The following is a 25,546-nucleotide window of genomic DNA, read 5'->3' as shown; positions in this document are numbered from 1 at the left end:
CAACAAATTTGGCTGATTCCAATAGGTGCAAGTTGGGACATGTGTAAACATTACAAATATGCCAAAAAATCAGGTTTAAAAAAAAATTAACCAATTTCATAATTATAAGATCGTACATTATGGCTTTAAATATCAAAAATATTAATTTTTAATAATTTGCCATAACATTTGTATATCGCAAATTAAAAAAACAAAATCATAATTATTTGATATCAGGAGGACATCCCTCGTATTAAGAATGCAATTTAATGTGTCTGAAGTGCTCTCAAATGTCCCAGAAAAATACTATGAAAAAGTTACTATCTGAGCCCTTAAAAATAAAATACAGTAAGTAACTTTTACTCTTCATGCTGAACAAGTTACATTAAGTAGTACTGATAGTGAATATATAATTTATACAAATATTTTGGGTGCAAGAACACTAGGCAATAATAGTGTGCATCATATCATATTAAACATTTCACATTTAATACTATTACTAGGAAACAACAAAAAAGGTTTGTCTCAGCTAAAAAGTTGTGTCTAAGCTTCCATTGGCCAAAAACCCAAAGTGCTACACTTTTTTTTAGTTAAAAAGGCTACGCGGACAAGAAATTACATTTTTTTATTTAAAACAAAATTCCCCTTATTATTCTGATTATATAAAAGGAATGTGCTAAAATGCAAATTTGACAACCACTGCAAGGGGTCAAGCTGAAACAAGATTTCTTTCAGTTATTTCCAATGCATGCACATGTGGAAAATAATTAAACTTTGGATAATATTCATGACTTAAAATATAAATAGTGAGTTCCTATATGTAAGCTTCACAGTTGACACTCAGAAGGGCTCTTGTTTTGAGTTAGAGTGTAGAACCATTTTGCACATTTTGATACACAAAGTCAGTGTTCTGAGTAAGTGTTAAATTCGAACAAAGAAATATTATCTATATTTTTTGGTCCTTAGTATACATGTACACAAACTTCCAGTCTGGGAAATTTGAATGAAATTGTTTTAAAAATTTAACCATGGATAAACCATGAATCCAAAAATAACATGCATAAAACAAGTTGTTTTTAGGCAAGTAGTCATGTGATATAGACAGCTGTGTATGACATTGTAGCAGAAGCGTAGCCAGCGGGGGGCAGAGTGCCCCCTGACAAAAAAAAAATGAAAGAAAAAGTGCCCTCTGACAAAAAAATGAAAGAGAAAATCAGGAGGGCAAAGGAAAAGAAAAGGGCAAGGAGCCCTTTTCTAGCAAAATTCAGGGCCAAAATAGTGTACAATACAAAATTTTTCCACGCTACGCGCACACATTGTAACAATAAAGCCCTTTTTAGCAGGATAATGGGCGAAAATAGTGTAAAATACCATTTTTCGCGCTACACACGCACATCATCCCAATAAGGCCCTTTACGGGAAGCTCGAAGACATACAGTCTAGAGCTATGTATTGTATGATGCAACTGCAATTTTTTTCGTCTGTGCCTCCAAAATTTTTCTTGGTCAGGGACCAAGAAAGCTGGCTACGCCCCTGCATTGTAGGCACAATAATAAGTCGGTGGTTTGAGTTCATCAAATGGAATCCCATCACCAAAGCATTCTTATTCCAAGTTTTGAGTTTTTTGGATGTATGAGAAGCAAATAAATATGACAAATTCGAGAATAAATGATAGACATTTTTTGTTTTTACTATCTCTATTGGCATTACCAAAAACGTATTATGCTCTAGGCATATAATTATAATGCGCTACATACCTCCGCCATGACAAGCATGTTGCGCAACAACACAGCCACTGCTGTCTATCACCTGATAGACCGCACACATGAACCAACCAAATTTAGCACTTAAGCTAAACCACACTCACCCGCTGACTAAGAATGCAGAGTTTGTGATACAATTTGACAAAAGTATCTATATCTCAATGCTATAATTGACTTCTCTACATAAAGATCAAATCCTACATCTACTTCATTTTATTGGCTAGATTTTTATTAAATAATCTATGAGTAAAATATAAAAGGAAGCTCTACAATACCTCTTTGCACAATATATAATTATAATTGTTGGCCATTTTCAGTGGCAGGCCAAGTCATGATTCTAATAATTCCCTCATAATTGTATACATGAAAGACATTGTTTGGTCCATTTGGTACATTTTAAACAAAACTAGGTAATTTAAGCGATATTTTCTTATCAACTAAAAAACCCCAAAGTGCATTTTGTGACATAAAGCCTAACCCTGTTTTAAAATTGTGTTGTACCAACTTTGTGGGCTTGAATGGCAATAAGATTGATATTGTCATAATTACATCTGTGACAGTGTCGGGTTCTTAACAAATATCTATGAGAAACCCAACAAAACAAAGGAGAATAATTTAATGGACAATATGGAATGTGAAAGTTTAAACTTATGTACTTCTTTGGAGCATTCTGTGTAAAATATTACCCACCTATTCCCAGGTGGAATATTTCAGTTATCTGGTATAATTCTACTGAGAGTTATAAGTACCTCAACGTATCTTCAATACACATTCCCCAATTAATTGTAAGACACTAAATCATAGCCAAGCAGAGCATCAGAAATGGCATCACACAGTGACAGCAACTTAAATGGTGCATGCTTGGCTATTTCTGTCGCATGGGGAATGGAGTCAGTTATCCAGAAGAACTTCATGTCTATCTTAGATTTGTCAGTGAATGCCTCCCATGATTCCTGAGGGAACACTGCGTGAGTCACATAGGCACTGACAGACGCGGCATCCTGATCTAGAAGTGCCTGTCATGAAATCAATAATGAAACAAAGAAAATAAATATGTGTTAGTTATTGTAAACAATATGGACAGTATGTACACTCAACATAATAACAAATTGTCATTGATCACTGTGGTAGTGTGTTACATTGAAAGAGATTATTACACCCAAAGAATACCTACTCAAATGGCCGTGTGTGTGTGTGATATGGTATATCTGTCAGTTTGGTTTGTCACTCATGGAGGCCAAATTATAGTGTACCTCCTGCATTTATCGGTAAGAACTCAAAATCGTTTGGTTTGTCACTCATGGAGGCCAAATTATAGCGTACCTCCTGCATTTATCGGTAAGAACCCAAAATCGAATGATAATTTGCATCTTTATGCTTGAGTGTAACTTTTGTGTTACACACAGAACACAAACAACCATGCAAACCCCCATTTTCAAACAATGCATCTCAACTTCAAAACTAAGGTACAATTTCACAACATTAGTTAATAGTTATCAAGTTATTTTGAGGATTGGCTGCTATTTATAGATCAGTTAATGCTAAAGAATGCATCTAGTATGCAGAGATGCCACTCTTAAACAGAGACTAACATAACAGACAAGGGGCAGTCTTCAGTAAACGGCTCTTTTCAGAGCCACCAAAACCTTTCAAATTAGCAGATAGGCGAGATCTGCTTGTTCTCTGTTGACAAGGGACAGTCTTCAGTGAACGGCTCTTTTCAGAGCCATCAGTAGGCAAGGAGCGGTCTACATGTCTCATTCTTAGGTACTTTGTTCTTGTCCTGAAGAAGTCAGAGCTACTCCTGACGAAAGCTTGACAGTTTTAAACTTGTCCAACGGGTGAACCCGCTAAAAACCCACTAATTGTTATGAACAGGGTTTACTTAAACGCACAAAACACGCGTATTTACGCGTTCAGGTACTTTGCGGACCCCTTCAAATCCAAAGTCCCAAACTCCAACGCATATAAAATCTTGAAAACGTACACGTTCAAATCTGGCAAGAATTGAATAGAGAAACACTTGATATTGTGCATTTATTCTCTGCTTTTGACATTTAGGACCTACTCCTGATATGCAGGGCCCATCACATTTAGGGATTGGGAGTCTAAAGACTTATAATAGTGTCAGTTTGAAATTTTGCAAATTGAGTTCGGGTCTTTTTTTTCTGTTTAAATGATGCACCAAATGGCTTCAATTTGACTTAAATTGTGCAAAATTGTCCCTCTAAGGGGGGAACACCCCCTCAGACACCCCAATGCGTAGTGGATAAACAAGTGACCATTTTCGCTTCTGCTTTCGACATTTGCCAATTTAGGCTCTATGTTGAACACAATTTATAGGCCTACAATAATAGGGAAAACGTGACAACGAAAGGCTTCACGGATTGTCATTTCACAAATTTTCGGCTTTTTCAACTCTTCAAACTTAAATTTTACACAGTAATAGTACCAAAATGGTCCACCAAATCGCTTCAATTAGGTCTTCATTTTGCAAACGTTTGTTACTTCTCAGGGCTTTTTTTACATTTTATTATTTTCTTCTAAAATTGCCCCCCCCCCCTTCTGACTGCTCTAGATCCGCCACTGCTCCAAAAACCCACACATTGTCTTCAAAAATAATATTATAAAAATACCCCTTGGGCAATGTTTTTGACCCCGTCAGAGGAAAAATTCACACTTGAAAGGGTCCAAAAAAAATTGAAAATACCCTTTCAGCAAAATACTTTTAAAAAAAACCTGGTTATGAATTCCTGTCGTAAAAGCCTATCCCACAATTTGTATTATTAATGTTTATTTCATATCGCTATCCCAAGATGATATTACATTTGATTCTTCTTTGGCCAAGTTCAACAACCCAATATGTCAGCTATGACATAGCATTACCCCTGTGGTTTTGTGCCTTGTCACCTACTTACCTTTGCACAGTTGATCAGTGTTCCACCAGTCTGAACAAGATCATCTACTATAATAACATGCCGACCTTTTGGATTACCTGTTGGCAAACAAAGCAAACATACTCATTTTTTTATCTTGAAACAAATTCATCAGGATCGTTCATAGCTAATTAAAGTAGAAAAGGTTCTTTTTCAGATCCAAGTAATCTGGTACTCACTCAGAAATATTTCAATTATTTCTATCCTTGATCACTCTGTTGTGGTGTTTTTAGTTTGTTTAATTTGATGAAAAGGCAATTCACCCGCTCTCCAATAAGAGGTCGAGGACAACCAAACAATAATTTTTTTGGCCTAAGTCATGTGGCCAGAATTATATATAATGACTAAAATAAAATATTTAGCAGACCAATATTTAGCTGTTCAATATTAATGGAGCACTTATGTTACCAGAAACATATAAACATTTTTGTTTGGCCTTGTGGGTCCAGAATGCAAATTCTTAACTGATTTGGTTGCAGTTTGCTTATTTTTATTACCGTATTTGTTCCATTAACTGCCCATGCTCTTATAAGCACCCACCCAGCGACTTCATATGATTCTCTATCTTTATGTGCAGGATCCAGCTACACATGTATCAAACACAGAACCAACTACAGTTTATTCTACACATAAAATCCATATTGTGGGCCACTTTTTACATATGCAATTATGTAAAAAATAAGCGCCCATTCACGATGACTTTGTTTTAAAGCACCCTGGGCCGAATACGGTATGTATAAGTTACAGATTGGGTCAAATATGGCTGAAAATGGTCAAATGTGGTTATCAATATCAAAGTATTTGTTAAGATCCAAGTTTATCAAGACAAGGTGGATTATGACAAACATTTTTAAGGCAATGGACATCAACACATCTACCTATATAATGAACACAATCAAAGACACAATGAGTTGGAGAACTTAAATGGTTTGGTACTTCTTATGGCTAGCAAATCTATGATAAATCAGGCCCAGGATGTATTTCACCCAAAAGTACAGACTCAAAATTGCCCTGCGTGTACTGTTATGGTAAATCCCATGTATTGATTTATTGTTACTGGATGGGCAAATATTAATAGTGAACCTCCAGTATTTTTCGGCAAGACCTCGAAACAATAACTTTTAAGCTTAGGTGTTACAAAGGTTTGTGCATGCAGTGCTTGTGCATGTTTTTGGCACAACATGTTACAATGCAGAACCGCAAAAGAAAGCACACACTTTGAAACAAAATGCGGAAGTACACTTTATATACCTCCATGACTGAGCGACACACAAACATGGTGGAGTTGGTACTCTTTGGTTCTACCTCAATGGACACACCTACCTTCCTTGACAGTGACAATACGTTTATCTCCATCTCGCACCTTTGTGCATGTCACAATGGGGTATTTCTTAATAGTGCCATCATCAGGGGATCCAATAGGGGAGTCTCCAAACATGCTGCCAAATCTCTTAGTAGCGCCCTCATCAGGGAATGCAATTGTTATTTTTGATTTCATCTCATCAGGAAGGGTAAGTATCTCCCTCAATAGAAGCGGGATGGCCGATTCCAGCCTGCAGGACATTAACATCATAGTATACATGTAGCAGCTTTACTTTGTATGGGTTCTAGCTTAATTATCAACAAATTAATTAGAGAATAAATGATACTACGATAGTCATCTTAGTCAGTTGAATATTATTTGAATAATTAAAACACAGTTTTATTTAGCAAAAATATTTTCCTGTCATGAAAACTCCCCTTTTGATGAAATGAACGAAACTTGTTTACCGTTTTAGTTGCGTGTACTACAATCTTGTTCGCGTATTATTATAGAACATCCTACATACTCGCTCTTCGACAAGCGTCTTATGCGACGACGCGATTGCTGCCGATCTAATCAAACCAAAGTTGGCAATAATGAAAAGGTGCAAATTAACCATAAAAAACATAAGGCATACAATAAACTTTTCAACCAAGTATGCCAGGGACCAGGGCCGTTCCTAGGGATTTTGCCGCCCTAGGCAAAGCCTCTCCCTGCCGCCCCACCAGAGCATACCAAAAAAGTGTTAAGGGGTTACCCCTTGAAAACTCATCAGTTTTTTCCAGTGACAGAGCTAGGCTTTGAGGCGCCCAGTGCTAAGGATACATAATTCTTGACACAATTGCGAGAGGAGTGAGCAAAAATGTGCACAAATATAGGGCTTACCACTAATTAATTTGGGTTATAATGATTTTGTGCGAAAATTTAGACTTTCATCACTTGGAGGGGCGCAGAATCACTCCTGAATTGATCAATTTGGCGCCCCTTAAGGGAGGCGCTGTCATTTTTTCTTCCCTTTCTTTCTCCATTCCTGTTTTTTTTTTTGCGCCTTTTTGCGCCTCTATGTTTGCCGCCCTAGGCGACCGCCTTACCTGGCCCAATGGTCGGAACGGCCCTGCCAGGGACTTTAAGGATTTCAAATTCAATAAGCTAAGGTACTTAACAAGTTTATAAGTTCAAAAATTCTTCTAATTAAGTTTAATAGCAATCAATGGTATAATGTTCAAATGGTCTAAGTGGATCAGACTGTGCCACGTATAATCAGGGCTCGCATTAACCTTAAGACTTGGCATTTGATGCCTCAGAACTGCTTCAAGTTTCAAAGCATTCTTCAGCACTAAATGACATTGATGCCTTGCCCTTCAAAATTCCTAATTCGTGCCCTGCGTATAATATACTGTAGATAGTTTGTATTACCTTGGTATGACTTGATCCGTGAAGTAGAATCTTTCCTGTAAGGCATGTATATCAAACATGACAATCTGTGCTGGTCCTCTGGTTGTAGTTGGGATGGAGGACAACATAGTAGCCAATACCTAGAGAAGATATTCAAATTATATTAACTATAATCACTATTTATCTGACATTTACTAACACAATCTTACATTTGTACAAGACACATTTCTGTATCATGCATGTTAAAGAAAACAATTACCATGGAGATCTGCAGCTTTCAAGTGCTCTGCCCTTGGATCTAAAAGGTGTTAACCCTGCACACAGTACTAGCATAGCATCATAGGGACACCCCGCCCCCCATCAAAGCAAACTTTTTAAAAATCTCATTGAAAATTGAGGATCCTAGATCAAAAGGGGGTTAAGTCACAAAATCATGAAAATGAAGCTAGTGTCAGTTTCTGCTACAAGAGTGGGGGGGGGGGAACATACATTATACATGATGTAGTACCGTGGGCTTTGGGTGGATTTTTTAATTTTTTTTACTCTGTTGACCTACAAACGCACCAAATTTGGCTGATTCCATTTAGGTGCAAGTTATGAGTGAACATTACAAATATGCCAAAAAATCTGGTTTGAAAAAAACTAACCAATTTCATATTATAAGATCAAAACATTATCAGTTGTATTTGAATGTATAAGTTTACCTTTGCAGTAGCCACTTGACCTTCTGTATCCACCCTTTCCATGGTACTGGTTGGAAAATATGGCAGGATAAACTTGAAAGACCTCACAAGGTATCTGTTGATATGAATTAAACAAGTAGATTAGTCAATTATGCCCGGTGGTGCATTAAATGTGTCCCCACCAAAAGGCGATTTTCATAACTGGGGTTTGAACTGGCTTTTGCAGCTTGTTAAAAAATTGAGAGAAACATACATGTACCCCCGAATACCCTTTGATGAGGCTGTTGTGGCTCTTAATAACAAAATTTTTTTTAAAAACATCTTTGTAAAATGTCCCGCTGAAAACAACATTGATCCTGGGAGTAAAAGTGCCAAGATGCAAAAGCTGAAGTCATGAGTAAAATTTCTGGCTTGTCAATCAAAAATATGCAATATTATGATATACAATCCTACTGATGAATTTGTTTATGGTACACATTAATATTACTGTACACAATATATATATGAATTTAAACGAATCTGGTCAAGCGGTTTTGCAAAAATCAGGCCTCCAGAAAATTTTCTGCTGTCTGGGAACTTAATGACAAGTGCGAAATCCTAACGGCCGGGGTCCAGGGCCCGCTTAAGGGCCCTGGAAGCTCTCAGGGTTTAGATGCTCTCTCGTGCAATCTGAGCCTTATTTTGGAACAGTTTTCTATAAAATTTACATTCTTTTTTACAAAAAAAACACAACTTAAAATCAAAGTATTACTGTCAAAACTCAAAACAATTTTTTATTTATTTTTTAACATTTTTTTAGAAGTATTTTGCAACTTTGAAGAACCACTGGACCTATTCTGAAGGGTTAGGATTATTCACAGATAATTTGGAAAAAAAATGGAAAAAAATGACGAAAAAATTACAGTTTGTTATCCTTAATATGCAAACCATTAACTTGTGTTTACCTCTTCATCTATCACATATTATAAATGCATGGAAAACCAATGCATCTATAATATGTGATAGATGAAGAAATAAACATTAGTTAATGGTTTGCATAAACAGGATAACAAACTGTAATTTTTTCGTAATTTTTTTTCTGATTTTTTCCCCTTTTTTTTTAAATTAACTGTGAATGATCCTGAAGTTTCATAATATTAATAGGTCCAGTGGTTCTCCAAGGTTTTTTTTTTTGCAATTTTTTTTTCTGTGACCTCTGTGACCTTTCTGGGAACGCCGTTCCCGCGGTTTTTGGAGGCCTGTTTGCAATATGGTCATTTTCACAGTAAAGGGTGTAACTTTTGATTTTTAGGGTCAAAATTTCAAACCACTTAAATATGTTTCTGTTTACTGAAATTATGCATAGAAGCAACTTAAATTCCAGTAAAATAATGTTTCAAGGCTTAAACCTTTTGATTTCTGATAAAAAATCTGACATTTCCATAACATTTTGGTTAAAATCTAAGAAAAAATGTATTTTACATGTAAGCTCAGAAAATTATGACATGAAAGCTGGAATACATGTGAAATCCCATTCCAAAGTAAGTCAACAGATATACGTTAAATTTTACACCATGTTTTGCTATGTTTGTAATTGCAGTTTTGAAAATTTTTTACATCAAGTGTCATTTGCAATGGAAATTTCCCAACCTTAAACATTTTTTTAAAGTTTTAATTAGGTTCCTAAAATAATTTGAATGTCTAACTTCATGTACAAATACTACTTGATGAAAGGAACCTCCCAGCCAAGTTTCACAGAAATTGGAGTTATTTTTTAGAATTGGCAATTCAAGCGATTTGTGTTTCGGAGGCTTCAGTTAACAACACAGGTGATCATAAAAGTAAAATATTTGGCTAACTACTACAAGTTGACATGAAAAAATAGGCAAAAAATATCACAATTACCAATTTTCATGCATTGCTTCTAAGTATTGAATTTCAGTTGTGACAAAAATTGAATTATCACAGCAAGTCATTTTTTTTGTTTCGGAGGCTTCATGTTAACAATGGTTAAACATTGCAGAAGTAGATTTTTTGAAAACAACACTGTTGGGATCATCTAAGCTGTTATTTTCTTGTGTGTATTGAATCAGTGATTCTATGTGGCAGATATTGTAGATTTATCACATGTTAATTTTTTCACCCATTTGTTAAGTATGGTGTTAATTTGCATGTGAAGCCTCCGAAACAGGCTTTTTGGGGTATCAGTATATTTTTCAAACATTAACCATAATATCAATTTTTTTTAAATTTATGACATTCTGCACATATCAAGTAACAATTACAATGCAGATATCAGTATGAAACACACCAATTTAGATATGCATAGATGATAATTAACCTTATTGTTGTTTTGGAGGCTTCATTTGTTTCGGAGGCTTCAATTGTTAACGGAAAGTTTGTACTGGGTCCCATTTTCAAACGGTGATATATATCTCCACGATTTAAAAACAAGTGACTTGAGGATCTACTTTGCTACATTTTGATAAATAGATTGGATGAGCTCTTTTATTTATATTTGCCCAAGCTTGCTGAACAGTTTGTTTCGGAGGCTTCAAAAAGTTAACGGAAAATCGGCTCTTTGAAGTCAAGATTTTATAAAAATTTTAAAAGCTTGCAAATCGACTAATTTTTGTTACCCATTTCAAGTTAAGATATCAACTGTTATGAATCAAGAAGAAGTGAAGAAATAACCAAGAATTATGAACCAAAGCTATACCCACAAAGTTTGTTAACAATTGTTAACGGAAAATGAAGCCTCGAAGCGACAAATATCGAAGTCCGGTTCTCAAAAATACAGGGCTGTTCACAATTAAATCTAATGTGGCAGTGTTTACTGAACATATGACCGTACTTTCAGGATAAGAAAAATTATCCATGAACTAACTGAAGAAAACACAGGGTTTTACAAAAATGTTACTGTTTTTTATAGTTTTTCAAAATGGCAATATTAAGTAGGCCTACATTTAAGCCTGCTAAAACTGAACGCAGTAACTCCCGAAGATGATTATGATACCAAACGTAGCTGCTTACTAGATGAATTATGTGGCCAAAAATCATGGAATTCTGTGGCTTTATTAGAACACTACGGATCAAAATGTTAAAAATCCAAAGTTACACCCTTTACCGTGAAAATGATCATATCCAAAAAACCTTAAGCCCTGATGGTGGTATGGGGCTGTACAATTCACATAAATGTAATCAAGATTTGTGTGAAATAAGATTTTTTTAATACAGTGAAGCCTACCTTGGCATTGTGTACAGAATGGAGAGTTGTTCAAAGACTACATCCTGAGAATGAAAACTTCCAACAAATATCACTGTAAAAAAAGAAGAAATTATGGTTACCCCTTCATGTAAGAAATCACCAAAAACTAGTTTAGGCCGTATAAAATTAATGTTTTGGTTCTCGCCCAGAGGATTTTCATGAATTGATGAGGGAGGGAGGTGTTTTTTTTTTTTTTTTTTTTTTTTTCAGTGTAAAATTAGCATTGTCAGTAGTTTTCGGTCTTCTCCAACAGTGCTAGAGGAAACGATGAGGCCCTTTTTTTTTTTTTTTTCAAATGTGAGATTCTGAGGATAAACCCCTAGAGTACCACAAAAAGACTTGGAAGTGATGCTTGTTCTCTAATAAACTTATTTATATGTATGAAGATTTCATAAATCATTCCAAAGTCTAAAAAATTGAAAAATCTAAAAAAATCAAAAAAATCTGACAAATCCCAGAAATTGAGGAGGGAGGGGACGAGAACCAAAATATTAATTTTACACGGCCTTAGATGCAAACTTTATTGAGTGAGCTTTATTCAGTGATCGGTGTAATCCCTCAATTAAAGGCCCATTCAGTGATTTGCTCATCCGGAGGATCATCAAAATCCAGATTTTGGTACCTTTGTCGTTGTCATAGATGTGCTAACATAGCCTGCTAGTGGTTCAGCCGAAAGCTGGGTATTTAACTTAAGACAAAATAAGACATTTTACATGAATCTGTAATTTATACTGACAGTACCGTATTTCCTTGAAGAGTCCCCCCCCCCCTCAAATAAACTCCTCCACCACTTTTTCAACCAAGATGTTTCAAAAATGCATATATATTCCATGCTATCTTGTGTAGTAAGCTTACCAAGTCTTTACCCTATACTAGGATTTTCAATTGAATGAACACAGCTTTCAACAGCTATACATAATCCAACCGCGACTGTACATCGCATATATATTTCAAATTAAACTACAACACAAACACACAACCTTGGATACAATATACTACTCAATCACAAGTGCCTTGGCATGGTTGGATTCACTTCTGCGTTACGCACACATAGTCGCACACCCTGTTGTACATAGCACAGTGTACAAAATCATCACGCTATGTCAGGCTGTGTTCATTCAATTCAAAAATTTCCACTGTAGTCTAACTCTGCATGTCTTACACTGTAGTCTAACTCTGCATGTCTTACATGAAGGACACACCAAAATTATAAATGATTAATTTCATAAAAAATGTTAATAAACCAGAAGACATGGACATCCTAAATACACAATGGTTTAAGCTAGCAAGGGTGAGGATAAAACAACACATCTACAATGTACATTGTTGCAATAATCCAGATCTCAACAGGGGCTGCCAATACTTATATTATAATTTATAGATAAATTCAAGACAGTGCACTGATTACCATCCAATATTTTTACTATCAACCAATGGCATTTGATAGTTTTACAGATCTAAACAACACTTCTGCACATTAGTCATAGTACAGTATATGCTATGTGCGCATGCAGGAAACAGATTACATGTAGCGCAATCTGCCCTATACACTGGCTCTTACATGTAGACTCACTGATTTAGTTGTGGGTAATTAATGATTGGAAATATTTTTTTTTTTTAACAGCAAAACTTGTTTTGCGTTGTCATATGAGTATAAATTATTTTTGAAAAGTTGTAGAATCGAGAGTGATTTAAAATAAACATTATTAACTGTCTGAAGTTGGTAGAAATATCACTCAGTGAAAGATGTATAGTTCCATTCCACTTAGCTGGTGAAACAAGATCTTTCTCCTCATGATAATATTTCGACCATCACACTCGACTCATTAGACAGTTATTAATATTTATTTACCAGCGGTCTACCAACTCAACATCACGTAATGCAATGCATGCATGTCATGTGATTCTGATGAGGTTATCAAAGTCACATGACCAAAACCCTGCTTCATTCAACTATGATCTCTTGGACAACATTTCCAGTATTTCCCAAATGACCCAGTATAAAATGAAGAGTTGGGCGACTAAGTCGCCAATAGTCGTTAGTCGACGACTACGACTATTGAAAACCAAAAGTCGACTAATGCAAGTATATTTTTGTGTTAAAAAATTACTTTAAAAGTGGCAGTTATTCGCACCAAAACCAACCAAATACTAACATATAAACTGCGAAAAATGTGAAAAAATGTTAGTCATTGTCTTACCAATAGTAACACTAACCAACAAGTAATCATAAAGTCCATAAATCATCATTAAATTGGTGTTATTGACTTGTTGTCGAACTACTTTCCCACAAGATAAAAGCCGTCAAAAACTCAAATTACTTAGAACTGTCGAACATCTCATTATGATTATAATTTATGCAGCGATAACAGGTGTAGCAGCGTCATAGCGTGCATGTACAGACCCAGGTTGGGTGTTTGTACCAACTACTGAAGGTATGAGATTATTTTAACTTTGGAAAGAAACAGCGAGAACTTCCGAGAAGTGTTTTCCAAAAGGGAAAATTTAGGAAAATATTATTAGATTAGAAGTACTTTTCACATAATTTCAAAAATCTATGCTTATTGTGGTAACAGAATATTTAGAAAGCAACAGGAAAATAAACAAATTAGCTGACAAACAGTCGTAATGTTGCAATGCCACCCCTGCAGTAGTCTAGATGAGGTCAGGTGACGTAGGTCGGAGGTGAAAGTTAATCGTACATGCACGATGCAACACGTTCAAGAGCATACCATGGAAAATATGCACTGCCGCACCGGCATGTTTACATATTTTCATGCACAGCAAAACATGGAAACGAACAAAGATCGCTATTGGAATATTGAAGGTTTGAGAAATTATATGAAGTTTCTTGTGCTGTTGCTGGAAAGTGGCAAGTGAATTTAATTGAACAGAAAAGTTAGGCCTATATTACAGCATTTTACAGTCAAATATTTGCATCGCAAACGCATGCGATACAGTGTAGCAATTTGTATCGCAACAGTGCTGGTTTGTGTAGCAAACTGTGATGCGATGCCGGCAATCACGGGTCCTGTAATCATGCATTATAAATACTAAATTGCCACCAATCTTTCACCCGATTTTTCAGCCCAATTTTAACCACAGATAGTCGCGACTATAGTCGTAGTCGCGACTATTTGCTGCCGACTAGTCGACTAGGAAAAAAGTGATAGTCGCCCAACTCTAATAAAATGTACTTCAATGATCAGCGTTAGCAATTAAAATTAGTTAAAACATTATTTAGGTGATGTTCTTATGGTATTAGGCTCATATAGGCCTATGTTTAATTTGTTATTAATTAAAATATGCTGTACAAGCTGTTATTTGTGTAGCAGGTTGTCCAAAATGAGGAGCATTTTGCTCTGCTACACCAAGTAAATTGAATGCTGCCAATATGATGATACATATTTTTGATTGAAAAATGAAATAACAGTACAATAAAGGTATGGGTTTCCAACTGAAAACTTGTGAGGCATTTCACTTCTAAGTTCTTACAATGGGCCATCATCAGCATCTATATAAGTTGTGTTGTTTATTTTGCACCCTATGAACAAAATCCACATTTCCACATATATACACATTTTGCACCATGGACAAAATCCACAGATACCGGGTACACATTGTATAAAGTTGTTTGCCTATTAAACCCCCAGATTAAACCATTCCAAGAACTTAATCAGCATCATCAATATTAAATTTAAATTTGTTATATATATATCATATGTTGAGTCAAATACGATTTATTAACTTTTTCCATTTGGTTTTGGAGATTTGCAAATTTTTATCTTTTGCTTTTCTTGATTTATTTTTCTGCATTGATTGGGTCCTTTGGACTGAAAAGCCCTACATAGAAATTAATAATATTTGTATACTTTGATAGTACATATACCCATTCCCCTTTCCAAATTAATGGCTCTATCAGCTTTAAATGTAGGACTGAAAGAAAAAACACAGGCCCATAATATCCATAAATGCTTATTTGCTTACCATCTCTTCCAGCATAGCTTTTGACTTTATCAATGAACAAATTAGGCCAGTTATCTTTGAAGCGGTCCCACTTGATGGTCTTGCAGAATTGCACTGGCTGCTGAAGTTTACGATAAACTTTGGATGTGCTTGGATCCGTAAAATTTGGTGGTGAATTTTCCTGGAGTACGGTATGGAGAAAGAAAACTAGCATTTAGTATTATCCCAAAAACTACCAAACATGAAAAAAGTAACTGACAGGCAGTGGCAACCTAAGCATCCTGCATGATCTGATAGTGCAATGAGATGGAGACTGAGTGCCACAACCCTGATCAAAATTATGCAGATGGACACTCCCTGTACCCCATATAAATTTGAGACATGTAGCAGTCCTTTATTTTTGAAGAGTGTGATGGCGCGGCAGGCGCTCCTACTGCGCATAGTCGGGAGCGTAAATAACAGCGCTCCTTATTTTGGAATTACGATCATTTCAAATAAAATGTCAAAAATAAATTACTCCAAGAACTGAAGATCAATCATTCTGAATAATAATAATAACGATCTATTGAAACAACATGTTAGTAAAGGCTCTGCGAACGAAATAGTGTGGCAATCGACTTGAGAAACAATAACAAATCATGTCGGGTCATTGGGTCATCTCATCGTTCCAAAAATACAAGTGCGAAGATCGTTTCTCCACAAGAATGATAGGTACATGTAGTGCTCGGAGGCATGGGTCGGGAATCGCACATACAACCATTTTGTTTTTGGTTTGCGTGCGTGTTTTGAAAATCGGTCGATGTAATAATGACTGGGCAGAGATATTGAAAAGGAAATTCTGAATTGTACAGTGCAGTAAACATTGTTAAAACAAGTGAGATTTAAACTTAAAAGGACAGATTGTTGCCCGTTTTGGTAAATAATAATGTCTGAAAGAGAAATCGGAAGGCATTTAGGAATTTCCGAATGAGCAGTATTTTCAACTTGCAGATACTATGACTGTTAAAAACCACCGACATGACCTACACGGTATGTAACATTTATCGCCCGTTGCATGGTTGGATTCCAAATTGAGCTCCTCAAAAATCAACAAAACCGGGAGTGTGATTGATGGAGCTCCACCAATGTGAAGGCCTGAGGTAGAACTTAATAACCATGTCAGTATTCGTGTCTATGGCCCCAGAGAACAACTGGTGATTTTTCATGAGGGTTCATTGTTTTTTTTAGTATTAGTTCAGGAATGATTGGGGAAGGGGGGGGGGAGCAGGACATGCTGCATGAAATCTCCCGATACTACATTTGTAACTGTTTATTAGCCAGAATTCACAAAACCATGATCACAATCATTTGGTGCACAGCATGCGACTATACTACCAGTAATAGTTGCGACTATTGGCGACTCAGTCGCCCAAGCCTATGAGGCTACGATCCCTGAGCATAAGGCCCTTCGCACTTGATTATTAGTTTCCTGTTTACCGCCCGCGTCCAAAATTGAAAATCTCAAAATAATTATATTTTATTTTTATTTCTAATTTTCCCCTTTAAAATAACTTTCAACTACTTCTACATGTACTTGCCATTTTCTGACTTTAAGGGGTACTACACCCCTGCCCAATTTTGTGCCTATTTTTGCATTTTTCTCAAAAATGATAGCGCATTGGGTACAAGTAAGATATGTATATTATAGGGGCAAGGACTACAACTACTGCACTGGAAATTTTATTTCAGCAAAGGCAACAGTTGTGGAGTTACAGTCAAAAATGAGGGAAAACCAATATTTGATCAATAAATCAATACCTACTTGCCTTGAGTTGCTGAATTTTCTGTGCAGTAATTGTAGTCTTTGCCCCTATAATATACATATCTTACTTATCACCAATGCGCTATAACTTTTGAGAAAAACGCAAAAATAAGCAAAACATTGTCTAGGGGTGTAGTACCCCCTTAATAATATATCACCAATAATGATGAATGACCAAAGAGTACAACTCCACCTTCACTTTATTTGTAAAATCAAATATGAAATTAAAAATGCCCGCTCTAGTCAAAATGAGTCAATAGTTGCTTGTAAGGCCAAGTAAAAAATAAAACATGTTTCACATCCCAAAAAAAAAAAAAAAAAGGAGGAGGGGGCTTTTTATTTTCTATTTTTTATCGCAAAATTGGTGTAAATACCCATACTTAGAGCTGTTTTAGCGTATACAATAATGCCTGGAAAAAGAAGGAGGCCCTTCTTTATTTGTTAATTGTTCTGAGAGTTACACCCCTCCAATGATCACAAAACCTTCCTAAAATGTTTCTTGTATCTTAAGGAGGCACACAGGATCACTAATTATCCATTATTATTCACCTCATAACTCGAAAACTATTTATGTAAAGTATATAAAAGTATACATTTTTTTAAGGAAATGAGCTCATAAATCCATTTAAAATGTCAGTTTTGGATCAAAAAGTACAATTTTCGAGAAAATCCAAAAAAACGGCTTTTTTGACCAAAAATTTTTGGTCCGCCATAAAAAAATTATTTGAAAATCAAAAACTGTAAAACATGAATTTTATTAATTTAGACAAATAAATCTAGAAAGTGTTTTTTATTTTTTGAAATTTTGCTTAGTTTTTAAAATATAGGCAAAAAATCAGTAAAAACGTGTGACCCGTGTTCAAATATTTGAATCATGGGTGATAAAAAAAGTTCTAGGCCCTAATTTAGGGGTGGTGCAATAATTATGTACCCGGGGTGAATTCTCAAAATGGTCTGCCAAAATCGCTTGCCCCCCCCCTTTGGTCGTGCTAAAAACCTTTGCCCCCCCTTTCGACTGCGTGCAAAAACCTTTGCCCCCTTTTGACGTGCCAAAAATCTTTGCCCCCCCTTACACATGCAAGATTTTGGGGAACCCAAATTTAAAACCTTAAATAGTCTTAACATATAATGCGAGCGAAGCGAGCAGGAAATTTTGCATATTTGAACGTGTTCGTAACGTTTTCCTACGCCTTTTTAGGGCGTAATATAGAAACGGTGCCCAAAATATCTGTGCCAAAAATTGCTTGCCCCCCCTTTCGACCTGCCAAAAAATCGCTTGACCCCCCCTTTCGACCTGCCAAAAATGCTTGCCCCCTTTTGGCCTGCCAAAAATCTTTGCCCCCCTATAATTCACCCGGGGTACACATAATTATTGCACCACCCTTAAAAAAATGAAAAAAACACTATCTAGATTTTGGCCATATCTAAACGCTTGACTTAAAAACTTACCTCAGTGATGCTTCATTTAGACGCTATGGCGGACCAAAATGGTAAAAAGTGGTCAAAAGTGAACTTGCGAAAATCGCGATTTAGAAAAATACAGCGGATTTTAGGTCCATTTTTGAAGATTATTCCATAAATATATAATCCGGTGACTTGTGACGTTTGGTCAAGTTAGAAAATGAGAAGGCGTCCAACTGCAGCAGATTGGCATTTTTTGGTGATTTAGAAGGTAAAATATACAATATGACAAAATTATCCGTGCACCTTCGGCAGATGTTTATCCACATGGAGTAGCCATTTTATTTACTTCAGTCTTGTTTCCATGGTGCAGCAGAGCGTCCGACAAGGCCGCGGCGTCGCGTCGGCGTTTGAGGAGCGACTGGGCGCGCGGACAGACAGACAGGTTACGCGAACGAAACCATATTAATTTAAGCACAATTTTGTCCTGTTCCGTATCATGCTCTGTATTAAAATTTGCGGACATCAGAACATTAAAAGTAGCATAGAATAACTGACAAGTAATTATTTTAGCAGATAATCAGGAAGTTTTATGAAATGAAGAATAAATTGAGACATAATCATGATAATTGCCATTTCTGTTTTTTTCATAATTTTCATAATTTTGCTTTAAAAATGCAATGATTTTAATTTATCGCTTTTGGTGATTTTCTTTTCTTTTTTTCTTTTTTTTTTTCTTTTTTTTTTGTGTTGACAAATATTGCATTTTTATGTTCATTGTCCTTTTCTGAACCATAAACATGATGTTGTTACTACTCCGTGCTTTTTTCTTGAGAGGCACCACCGCTGCCCGTCTGCGCCAAAGATAGGGGCCTAGGCATTTGAACGCCCGTTATATAGCTAGGCCTACCTACATCACAGGAATTCCAAGTAAAATTTTAAAAGATTCTGATGTGTCGCATTACTCAATATTCCGCTTTTTGTTATTGTAATTGTTTGTTGTTATCATATTTTATTTTTAACTTTTACGGAATATCAAACACGCATACAAAAGTCATAGGCCTATTATAGGCCTAAAGCCACAATAAAGTTGTAAAATATTTTGTACCGCATAAAAAGTGAATAAAATACAACAACAAAAAAAAGTGTGTCTGTTGTTGTTTTCAATCAAATAAACGTGTAAAAGGTGGGGTAAAAGTTATAATATGTCTTGAATAAACTTCTTGTAAAACGGACAAAAAGTAGGCCTATTATATATGTTAAACGGGCAAAACACGGAGAGGTCACAAGAAAACTAAAAAACACGGAAATTGACATAGCCTAATTTCAAAAGTAGAAAACGGAACACTTATGGCTTTAAATTAGATTGTGGTTTATGCAGTAGGCCACCGTATATAGGCATCATGCTATAAAGAGCGTTTTAAAACACTGCATGAAAACATTCACGAAAAAATGCTTTAAAGCAGTTTACCTTTTAAAGTAGGCCTATACAGAAAACATTATAAACGTGAAAGTTGAAAGCCAGACAAACATTGCAAATAAAAAGGCATTCGCCAAAACATTCACACAAAAGTGTTGTAAAACCAAAAGCCTTTATCGCAATCATGGTATATGGTAAACCTAATAGGCCTACTAATGGAAATGTAGTTAAAATGGGTTATGAAAAAAGTATGAATTTGCGTTTTCGATTATACTTCTCATTTGAAATTATTATTTAGCATTAAAACATTCATGAAAATGCTTTCATAAACGCGTGCTCGCTATGCCGATTTCAAATATTGACATTTTTGACATAGAGTTGTAGGCCTATACCTAGTATGATACTGAAATGTCAACGTTTTTTGACATTGCGTTAATGGTCAATCAGGAGTAGAGAACGTTTGAAAGCGAATCTTAAATCCGTGTTTTAATAACACTTTGAAACATTATTCAGGGCCTTAGGTATCTAATATAGGCCTACCGGTAGTAACTGCTTGCCTATTTTTTATGGTCTTCAAAATTAAGACGAGACTGAACGACCGCAGAGGACAGGCTGGGACTGCATAACATATAAGCTATAGGCCTATATTCTTGTCCAACTACACCAACTTGGTAAATCAAATAATAACAATGAAATGAAATGAATGAATGAATGAATGAATGAATGAATGAATGAATGAATGAATGAATGAATGAATGAATGAATGAATGAAATAAAACAATTTTTTTAAACATAAAATAATAAGCCTAATGATGTATACATGTGCGGGCTAAGTCTAGCCTACTAGCAAAATATTTAGGGCCTACGTTTTCTATCTATCTACCAGATTGCGTCATCATTACAGGGCTTCTTACGGGTAGCTTACGGGTAACTACTTCTTACAGATAAATTTCATCTTTTCAAGTTCAGAATGAAACTTGAAAAACAAAACAAAAACAAATAAAAAATTCACTATTATGTTCATATAAAAATAAAAACACTTTATACCACTATATCAGCACTTTTTTTGGCGCTAAATTTATCGAGTAGGCCTACTGATTCTGGGACGGGACGGTGGTGGTCTGTCGGCCCGCAGTTTCAAGAATGAAATGGTGCAAGCTTTACTATACCTTGAAGAGATCAATACCGACGATAAACGGTAGTGATCGCGATTAGCGACTCCAGTGCCTCAATCAGCAATCACCTCGCCCATCCAGTTTACCATGTGTGCGTGTCTTTGCGACTGGCTGTATCGCCGCAGTGCTTGGCGTTTAGAACGCGATCTATTATGGAAAACAATGATTTATTTGCTTTTGCATTTTGACGAATTTTTAATGAAAAAGGGTCTTCAAAATAGCTTTTCTTATGGTTCAAATTTTAAGATTTCTTTAAAATCTATTAATGACATGATAAAATACGGTTTGAAGATGACATTAGTGGTGAAAACTCAATTTTGGCCATGTAACACTTCAGTGATCCTGTGTGCATCCTTAACAAGGCTATAGAAAGCATTCCAACTTCCTAGACATATTTTTTGAAAAGTTATAGCTGAATTTCAAAACATAAAAATATATTTGAAGGAAACCTAAAAAAAGGAAGCGGGAGGGGATGTGAAACATGTTTATTTTTTATTTTGCCTAATAGTTCTACAGGGGTGTGATTGGTGCTTTAAGAAAGGCCCGCTTAAGGGCCCCTGGTGGGGTCCAGGGGCAATGCCCCAGTGGGGGTCGAGAGGGCGAAGCTCCCCTAAGGCAGAGGGGTTTTACACACTTGAGCACTACTGGAGATGCAATTTCATGGGGTAAAATGAGAAACTGTTAAAATACTTCACTTTATAGTATAAAAACATTTTATTATCTGTGAATTAATACATACTTCCAGTATCATATCATTCACATACACATGAGAAATTGCATCACCTTTTTTGCACAGTTCAGTGTGTCTATAAATCATCCAGTCAGGGTTCATTTTAAAATTGGAGATTTTCTCATATCTGGAAACTGAAAATTCCGGAAATGTGACATCTCTGTTAAGCATTTAGCTCTTGGTCCAGGGCCACTCCAAAAGCGACAAAAAAAAAAATCCGGAAAAATCACACCCCTGAAACTAAGATACCGGGTAATTAATAATTAATTAATTAAAAGTCAACTTGTCCCTTTTTCAAAATCTTTAACAGGAAACTCAAGTGCGAAGGGCCTAATACATGATGCGCGCGCAATCCGCGCATACTGCCAGGCAAAAAACAATGGAAATTGTGATGATGCGTGCGCATACTGCCAAGCATTGACGTCCAGGGTTCGATTTACTTTGAAAAACTTGCATAGCAATTTTTAGCGAAAAAATATTATTTAGGTGATGTTCTTATAATATTTATTAATTAGCATACATTTTGCATGTTTACATTGTGAAATATTGCTATATTAGTGTAGCAGGTTGTCCAAAATGGGGAGCATTTTGCTACATGTAAATCGAACCCTGTTGACATCTACTCTAGACTGCTGCCCTCAGTCATCAACCGTCTGGATCTGGATTGACGACTGAGAAAACTACATGGAAAAAAAGTGATGGATTTTGCAACAGAATTCCTGTGGCATAGAGCATGTGCAGTTGGGTCCAAATTGACATTAAATGATAGAGTTTGTTGTAGAACTTCAGAGCGCGATCTTGTAATGCTTCCGTCAATTGCAAGCCCGGCTACCAGGGACCCGGGCACAGCGGGGAGATTACCAAAGGCAATTGTAATAATTCCCGCTATGCCCCGGGTATTGTCCCGGGTACCGGGGCACAAATTGTGGGTGAAACCCCAGGTACTGTCCCCGCCCATGCCAGCCGGGTTTCAAAGTGCTGTATTCATTTTCAATGTTTTTAATCAGCAAATTTTTTATCCAAAATTTAAGTATTTTTATGGCCCCGCTACCGGGACGACTGATTGTACATCCCGGGTACAGTCCGGGGTACCGGGGACGTACTTTCTGGTAATTTCAGGGTGACAGTCCCAGGTATTGTGTCTACAGTGCCCGGGTCCCTGGTAGCCGGGCTTGCAATTGACGGAAGCATAAGAGAGAGTGAAGGTTTGGTAGGGTATTAGAGAGAGTGTGGGCCAGTCTGGTGGTGTTTTAGAGAGAATGGGTGTATAGTGGGGTGTAAGAGAGAGTGAAGGCTTGGTGGGGTACTATTAGAGAGAGTGTGGGCCAGTCTGGTGGTGTTTTAGAGAGAGTGAGTGTATATTGGGGTATAAGAGAGAGTGAAGGCTTGGTGGGGTATTAGAGAGAGTAGGGCCAGCCTGGTGGTGTTTTAGAGCGAGTGAGTGTCTGGTGGAGTATAGGAGAGAATGAGGGTCTGGTGGGGTATTAGAGAGAGTATGGTCCAGTCTGGTGGTGTTTTAGAGCGATTGATGGTCTCATGGGGTATAAAAGAGAGTGAAGGCATGGTGGGGTATTAGAGAGAGTAGGGCCAGCCTGGTGGTGTTTTAGAGCGAGTGAGTGTCTGGTGGAGTATAAGAGAGTGATGGTCTGGTGGGGTGTTAGAGAGAGTGTGGGCCACGGGCATAGATATTCGTGTTTGGTCAAACACAACTGTGGTTTCTAGTTTTCAATGTTTTTAATCAGCAAATCCAAAATTTAAGTATTTTTATGGCCCCGCCACCGGGGACGACTGATTGTACATCCGGTATAGTACAGTCCCGGTACCGGGACGTACTTTCTGGTAATTTCAGGGTGACAGTCCATCCCGGGTATTGTGTCTACAGTGCCCGGGTCCCTGGTAGCCGGGCTTGCAATTGACGGAAGCATAATACAACACAACAGCGGTGCGGACTGCGGTACAGCGATGCGTCAGTCGCGCTAGTCGGCGCACGTCACAAAACGTTCAAACCTGACTCGTAGCCTATTATTATTATAATTTATAAGTGGGATTATTTTCCCTGGATGACAAGATCATGTGTCAATAGATTGTGGCCAATTGACTTGTCCATAAATCAATACCCATTGATCATCTCTGACAAAATGTTTATGGTGTCATTAGATAGAGATTAGAGGTTACTAAAAATGTTACTAAATAGATGATATGAAAATACTAAAAATTAATATAAAAACAATACAAATTGAAATAGGGGCCTATTATATAAAAAATTAATAAGCAAATATAAATGAAAGAAACAAAGATTAAATAAACATTGCAGAGCAGCATATACATGTACATGAGCATAGACCCATGTTTAAATGTTTAGACTAGAAGTTTCAAGTACAACTTTTCACAGTATAATAAGTAACAAGGCTGCAAGGAGTAGTATAGGCCTAAATAAATAAATAAATATTTACAAATAAATTAATAAATTAATTTATCAATGAATAAATAAATTCAGTTAGATTTAGATTCAGTTAGATTGAAATAGGCCTACATAAATAAATAAAAATTAATAAGCAAATAAATGAAACAAACAAAGATTAAATAAACATTGTAGAGTACCGGAGCGGAGCATAGGCCTATAAGTATTGAAACTAATATTGAATACCAAAAATAATCATAAAGAAACAATATAGTCAGCCCCAATTAAAAACAAATTTACCTAATAAATTTATAAATGAATAAATAAACAAACAAACAAACAAACAAACAAACAAACAAACAAACAATCAATCAATCAATCAATCAATCAATCAATCAATCAATAAATAAATAAATAAATAAATAAATAAATAAATAAATAAATAAATAAATAAATAAATAAATTCGCTCCTGTCTGACTCGACGCCCGACCCGCACATGCGATGAGTCAGCTGATCATGTCCATCGGAGCTGAATGCACTGCCTGCTGTATCCTCTATCGATACGATCAATATAACGGTAAATCGTAGAGTCGGCCGTCCTTTAGAACTTCCTGTAAGAGCTCTTTAAGGGATTATCTTACGAAGACTACTTTATTATAATATGAAAGGATGACATTATAATAACAATAGGCTACGAGTCAGGTTTGAACGTTTTGTCGCACGTCCAAGGGCAAGGTCACAAAGAAAATTGAATATTTTTCAGAAGTGCGTCACGATATGGACTGTAAGATAATCAGTCGTCACTACGAAGCATAATGCAGTACATGCGAAGTGTAGAAGGCTGATTGGAATTTAATAGTCACCTTTGAAGGTTCAATGATGATTTTATTGTGGTGCTCCACATTCAAAGAGGAATTGAGCCCGGCCCGCAATTCCCTTCCGAATTTGGCACCACATAATTTTAATCCCATTCAAAGGCATATACAAGAAAAATTACCGGTAAAGTTGAGCCAATAGGTGTCGCCGGAGTTGTTAAGGGTATGTGGAGCTGATGAGAACATCTCTTTGCTATTTCATCCGCTAAAGCTTCCATTGAAGGGTGGCAAAATAACAACGCTGGCGTAACACCCGCCATCTTTTTTTCTTGATTGGACTAATCCACTTAAATAATGGGGGAGAGTCATCATTGATCTCCTGAAATTACTTAAATTTTAAGGCTATTTGTGACGTTATTTTTGTAAAATGTATATCATGTCAAAGATTCAATAGTTATTATATATGCAGACTGGTCAATAAATTAAATTTACATTTTCCTACAAGTCTGATACAATAATTAATACATCAC

The 25,546-nt window shown here is 36.2% G+C and overlaps 1 protein-coding gene across 1 annotated transcript; it reads right to left on the bottom strand.

The window, feature by feature from the left end:
- Positions 1–1,980: 1,980 nt before the first annotated feature.
- LOC140150794 (uncharacterized) lies at positions 1,981–25,471 on the bottom strand. The gene is made up of 8 exons (XM_072172917.1): positions 25,199–25,471; positions 15,294–15,453; positions 11,286–11,358; positions 8,081–8,174; positions 7,398–7,516; positions 6,002–6,231; positions 4,661–4,737; positions 1,981–2,758 (listed from the first exon to the last, which is right to left on the bottom strand). Exons 1-8 carry the CDS (start codon positions 25,334–25,336, stop codon positions 2,522–2,524), a joined length of 1,128 nt encoding a protein of 375 aa, XP_072029018.1. The 5' UTR covers positions 25,337–25,471; the 3' UTR covers positions 1,981–2,521.
- Between the last annotated feature and the right edge of the window lie 75 nt (positions 25,472–25,546).

Source organism: Amphiura filiformis, chromosome 4 (genome assembly GCF_039555335.1).
Source record: "Amphiura filiformis chromosome 4, Afil_fr2py, whole genome shotgun sequence".
Lineage (NCBI taxonomy): Eukaryota > Metazoa > Echinodermata > Ophiuroidea > Amphilepidida > Amphiuridae > Amphiura > Amphiura filiformis.
Note: the sequence above shows the minus strand (reverse complement) of the source record. Positions and strands in the feature narration are given on the sequence as shown.

What these genes read in the sequence shown, in the direction of transcription:
- LOC140150794 (XM_072172917.1), bottom strand. Translation starts at nt 25,336, where the DNA reads ATGGCGGGTGTTACGCCAGCGTTGTTATTTTGCCACCCTTCAATGGAA. An exon ending in AAGCTATGCTGGAAGAGATG is followed by an intron (nt 11,359 to 15,293) that starts GTAAGCAAATAA and finishes CTTTTTTTACAG; the next exon opens with TGATATTTGTTGGAAGTTTT. An exon ending in TATTGTCACTGTCAAGGAAG is followed by an intron (nt 4,738 to 6,001) that starts GTAGGTGTGTCC and finishes GTTTGCCAACAG; the next exon opens with GTAATCCAAAAGGTCGGCAT.